The 6,280-nt window shown below is 37.4% G+C and overlaps 1 protein-coding gene across 1 annotated transcript; it reads right to left on the reverse strand.

Moving 5' to 3' along the window:
• Nucleotides 1-4,333: 4,333 nt before the first annotated feature.
• OR1E1L (olfactory receptor family 1 subfamily E member 1L) lies at nucleotides 4,334-5,284 on the reverse strand. The gene has a single exon (NM_001391655.1). The coding sequence runs from the start codon at nucleotides 5,282-5,284 to the stop codon at nucleotides 4,334-4,336; it is 951 nt and encodes a 316-aa protein (NP_001378584.1).
• Nucleotides 5,285-6,280: the final 996 nt, after the last annotated feature.

The raw sequence follows: 6,280 nt of genomic DNA on the forward strand, positions 1-6,280 counted from the left end.
TTAAATCCCTGCACAGCATATGAGGGATTCATATTTCATTCATTCATTTCTTCTCTTTCTCTCTCTCTTTCTCGCCTGTTGTTTCTTGAGCAACTATGATTACATCACGTAAGCTAAACACAAGATGACCATATATACCAGTTCGCCCTATACAGTCCCAGCTTATGCCCATTATTTAGACCCTTTTACTCTCAAAACACCTTCCAGGTTGGACTATGAAAGTGTAACACAGAGATCCTTTGTGATGAGGCAATGGTTCTGAAATTTGATTTTGATGTGTTTATAAGAATCTATACATGTAATAAAATATCATAATTATACACAAAGATGTAAAAAACAATAAGTGCATGAAAAAACTAGTAGAATCCAAGTAAAGTCTATGCCTTACTTGGATTGAAATATGCTAATGTTAATTTCCTGGTTTTGCTCATGTATTCTAGTTACATAATGTTACCATTTCAACTCAAACAGTAAATTATATGGCCTCTTAGCTAAAAGTATATTGTTTAGTCACTCTTAGCTCCCTTTCTAGACTTTACAGTTACTTTCTGCAACTTCCCTGAGTTAGTGTGGTCAAGGCAGCTAAGTTTATATTAAGAGTTTATGCTCCTGAATTTTATAGTACAGGTTTGAATATAGCGGTCTGTGAAGACATAATCTCTCACCACATCCCCTACCCCTCGCCCTTTGCATCTAAGTTCAGTGATGTGGCTGAGTTCTGGAGAATGAAATGTAGGTCAAAGTGGTGTATGTCACTTCTAGGCCTGGCCAAGAAAACTCTTCCAAGTGGTCCTCTATCATTGTCCTCTTCCAACTGAATTTCAACACCCGAGGTGACTGTGGAAACCATGTGTTGAAGATTTCAGAGCCTCCATTAGCCTGATGGCATGAAACACACCACCCCCAACATCCCAGGGCCAACTGGATTTCACATGAGCAAGAAAAAATTTTTGGTATCACACCACTGAGGTTTCAGGGTTTATCTGTTATAGCAACTACTCTACCTTAAGTAACACATGGAGAATATTAAACCAATCAGGAAACATAATACTAAATAGAAAAATAAAACCTGTATGAACAATAATATTTTTTGTAAATACATATATACATACACATATAGACATACTTACATACACAAATGGTTCCTTACGTAACTAAATGAAAGATAAAGTGTATCAAGAAATGGAATATAGTTTGATGTGGTCCCAGTGGTCTATGTTTGGCTTTGTTGCCCGTGTTTTGGTATCAAATCCAAGAAATCATTGCCAAGACAAATGTCAAGATGTTTTCCCTATATGTTTTCTTCAAAGAGTTTTATAGTTTCAGGTCTTACATTTAAGTCCTTAATCTATTTTGAGTTAATTTTAGTGTATGGTGTAAGATAAGGGTCCAATTTCATTCTTTTTCATGTGGATATCAGTTTTCCCAGCAGCATTTGCTGAAAAGACTATCCTTTTCCCATTGCATGTTCTTGGCATGCTGGTCAATTATTGGTTGATCAAACATACATAGATGTATTTCTGGGTTCTCTATTTTGTTCCATTGGTCTATATGTCCATCTTTATGCCAGCATCTTACTGTTTCAATTACTGTAGGCTTGTAATATATTTTGAAATAGGGAAGTGTGATACCTTTAGCTTTGTTCTTCCTGCCCAAGATTACTTTGGCTTTGTGGGGGTCTGATGTGGTTCCATAGGAATTTTAGGATTGTTTTTTATAGTTCTGTAAGAAAATAATGTGCAACTGGGATTTTGATAGGGACAGCAGTGAATCTGTAGATCATTCTATGGATATGGACATTTTTAATTCCCCCAATCCATGAATCTGGGATATCTTTCCATTTATTTGTGTCTGCTTTACATTCTTTCATCAGCGTTTTATAGTTCTCAGTATATAAGTCTTTCACCTCTTGGTTAAATTTATTCCTAAGTATTTCATTTTGGGGGGGGGGGGTGCTACATCAAACTTTACAGCTTCTACACAGCAAAGGAAATAATCAACAGAGTGAAAAGGCATCCTATGCAATGTGAGAAAATATTTTCAAACCATCATTCTGATGAGGAGTTAATATGCAAAATATGTAAGATTATCCTACAACTCAACAGCAAAAAAACAAATAACTCAATTTAAAAGTGGGCACATAAATTCAAAATACCTTTCTCCAAAGAAGACATATACCTGGCCACCAGGTATGAAAAAGGTGCTCAGTATCACTAATCATTACAGAAATGCAGATCAAAACTACAATATCACCTCACATCTGTTAGGATGGGTAGTACAAAAAAAAAGATATCAACTGTTGGAGAGAATGTGGAGAAAAAGGAACCCTTATACATTGTTGGTGGGAATGTAGAATGATGCAGCCACTATGGAAAACAGTATGGAGGCTCCTTCAAAAATTAAAAATATAACTACTGTATGATCAAGCAATCCAAATTCTGGGCATATTCCAAAAGAAATGAAATCAAGACTTTGAAGAGATACCTGTACTCCCATGTTCATTGCAACATTATTCACAATAGCCAAGATATGGACACAATCCAAATGTCCATGAACAGATGAATGGATAAAGAAAATGTGTTATATGCATACAATGGAATATCATTCAGCCTTAAAAAAAAAAGGAAGAAGTTTTGACATTTATGACAACATGAATGAACCCAGAGGACATCACACCTAGTGAAATAGCCCACTCACAGAGGGATAAATATTGCATGATTCTATTTTTGATATGAGTTATCTAAAATAGTCATACTCATAAAAGGAGAGAATGGAATGGTGGTTGTCAGGGGCGAAAGGGAGGGGGAAATTCAGAATTGCTTTTTAATGGGTATAAAATTTCTGTTATGTAAGATGAATAAGTACTAAAGATCTGCTGTACAACATTGTACCTACAATTAATAATATGCTATGGTACAGTCTAAAACATGTTAAGTAGAGAGATCTCATGTTAAGTGTTCTTACAAAAAAAGGGGAAACAACCACAAGAAATTCTTGAAGGTGATGGATATATTTAGTCCCTTGTTTGTGGTGATGTGTTCACAGATGTACACAAATGTCCAAACTCATCAAGATGTATACATTAAATGTATGGAATTTTTGCATATCAGTTATACCTCAATAAAGCTAAAAAACAATTGGAATATTAAAAAAGCAGATGGGAAAAATATAAAGAGTTCAATTTTTGCACATAAAGATCGAAGTCCTCAAGGAGCATCAAGTGGAGATGTCTACTATGAAGATGCAAATTAAAATTGGGAACTGGAGAAAGGTCTATACTGCAGATAGAGATATGGAGGTAAGCAATGATATATGAGAACATTAAAACAATGGGTTTAGATGCCATCATTTAAAGGAGACAATAAGGAAACAAATAGGCCAGGGTTGAAAACCAGGACATTGCCATATGTGGAGTCAAGAGTGAAAAATCAATGGCTCTTCCCCCCATGTTTCTGAGGTGAAAAGAAATGAGAAGAAACCCTAAAATCAGTTAGCCTGAGATAGTAAATAAGCTCAACACCAACCCACTCTGGGACCTTGGTAAGTCATCAAATTTTTCAATCTTTAAAATGGTGATAAGATTCTTTTGTGGAATCATCACAAGAGTAGAAGATCATGGATGTTAAATTTGTTGATAAATTCCAAAATATCAAGCAGGAGAGAGACATCCTGAAAGAGTGAAGTTGTTACCAGACTCTGGCTTCCTTCCCCATACCTGAGGGAGTAACGTTTAGGGCCCCAGCTATGAGTTAGCTCCCAGGTAAAGACAAACTAAATATTGTAGCAAAGGAGATAGAAAGTTCACTTGAGCTTCAGGTAAGGTCAAAAAGATGATGTATACATGAAAATAAATCAGAAGAAAAGGCTAAGAGACAGAATGCTGTGAGCTCTTGCTCAAGAATAAGTAAGTAAAACTCTGTATTTAACAATGAAAAGTCCACTTTAGCAGACGTAAGCAGAGGAGTAAAATGTTTGAGTTTTAGTCAGTATTCACCTGGGAGGAGAGAGTTATTAAAAGCAGAGTTGGGTTAAAACAAATAACACATGATAAATTGGTTTTTTAACAACTGGAGACAAAGATCAATTAAAAGTTTTTAAATGATGCTTCCTTAAGGTCACCTAAGAATAACAAAAAGAAAGACCTTACTAGCAGGTCACTGCGATCCCCTTTCCAAGTTCAACAACATACCTTCACTTCATCTCATTTACTTATTGGACAATTATTTAGTATGTCATTTCAACAGAAAGTTGCATGGTAAAAACAAAATCTGGGTCAATATCCCAATATTAATATCAATATATCTACAAGATAATATTATGTAAAAATCCCACTTCACCACCAGAGACAGACGAGAATATTCTTTTTGAAAAAGACTCTTCCCAGGGCTCCCTTCATGTCTCTGTTCCTCAGGCTGTAGATGAAGGGGTTCAACATGGGGGTCACCACAGTGTACATCACAGCCATGGCAATCTCCTTAACAGGAGAATTACTACTTGACGGACATAAATAGAGACCAATAATTGTCCCATAAAACAGCGACACCACAGAGAGATGGGAGCCACAGGTAGAGAAAGCCTTATGGATACCCCTAACAGAAGGGACCTTGAAAATGGAGGAGACAATTCGTGCATATGACAGGATGATGAGTAGGAATGGAGTGACGAGAATGAGCCCTCCCATGATAAATATCACCAACTCATTGACTTGAGTGTCAGAGCAGGACAGCTTCAGCAGAGCAGACATGTCACAGAAAAAGTGCGGGATCACATTGTCTGCACAAAAACACAATCTGGCCATGAGCAGGGTGTGTAACATGGCATGGAATGTGGTCAGCACCCAGGACAGCACCACCAGGGAGAGACAGAGCTTGGGGGTCATGATGGTGCTGTAGCGCAGGGGGAAGCAGATGGCCACATAGCGGTCATAGGCCATGGCCACAAGGAGGAAGCTCTCCAGGTCCCCAAAAAACAGGAAAAAGTACATCTGGGTCAGGCAGCCAGCATAGGAGATAGACATGTCTTGGCTCTGCATGTTCTGCAGCAACTTGGGCATTGTGACAGAGGAAAAACAGAGGTCAGAGAAGGATAAATTGCTGAGAAACAAATACATGGGCGTGTGGAGGTGGGAGTCCAGGCAAATGAGGATGATGATAAGGAGGTTGCCCAGGGCCGTGGTAAGATACATCGCCAGGAACAAAGCATAGAACAGGTTTTGCTGCTCTGACTCGATGGGCAGTCCCAGCAGGAGAAACTCTGAGATGACAGTTTGATTCCTTCCTGTCATGCTCTGTCTCCAGTATCTTTAGGAAGAAATAATAGTGTCCATTAAGACCTGAATTAAAAATTAACATAGTTTTATGATACATGGTCTGCTAGGTGATCTGTAAAAGTACTTTATATCACCCTCATCACAATAATCACAATCTCTAAACTCAGAATCTCTATAATTGGAAATGACTTATTTTCTTCATTTCTCTTTATGAGATAACAGTATTCTGTCCTTTCTAAAACGTTCTTATCCATTAGCTTCTGAGACACAAAATATATCAGTTTTCCTCATACCTTCCCGGCCAGACAGCCTCAGTAACTGTGATTGACTCCTGCTTTGTCAGTATCTTACGTGTTGAAATATCTTCAGGGCTTTTTCCTAAACTCTGTTCACATAATTCTACATATACCACCAAGAAAAACTCATCTACTTGAATTGCTTTGATTGCATTTTAAACTTCAGGTATAGATGTCTCTATAACCTATAAAACTGTATACTCAGTTGCTTAATGATTACCTTACCTTGGATGTATCACACGCATTTTCACTTCAACAGATCCAAAAAAAACCTCATGATCTCCCCCTTCCCCCATCCTATCTCCGTCTCCTGTAATTTCCCATACTCAGTAAAAGGGATACAGGTGCTCCACTCAAAAACCTGAGTTTTTTCTTTCATTCCTCCTTTGTCTCATCATCAACATCCAATCTGTCAATAAGTCCTATAGATTACTTATCTTTATCATTCATCCACTCCTTGTTTCCACTGTCACTATCCTAGATTATGTTGGCATCATATCTTGTCTATACTATTGGAACAGCTTCTTAATCACGTCCCTGCTTACATGCTTGAATACTCTCTCCTACAATATTTTTCATTCACACTTTGGCATTCCATAATGAAAAATTGATCACCATTTTCCATAAAGTCTTCATGGATTCTCATTGTTCTTAAGATGCAGGCAAAATTACTTTCAAGGGCAAAAAGTGCTTTATGACCTGAACTTTGCCTACC

Source organism: Equus caballus, chromosome 11, assembly GCF_041296265.1.
Source record: "Equus caballus isolate H_3958 breed thoroughbred chromosome 11, TB-T2T, whole genome shotgun sequence".
Lineage (NCBI taxonomy): Eukaryota > Metazoa > Chordata > Mammalia > Perissodactyla > Equidae > Equus > Equus caballus.

What these genes read in the sequence shown, in the direction of transcription:
- OR1E1L (NM_001391655.1), bottom strand. Translation starts at nt 5,284, where the DNA reads ATGACAGGAAGGAATCAAACTGTCATCTCAGAGTTTCTCCTGCTGGGA.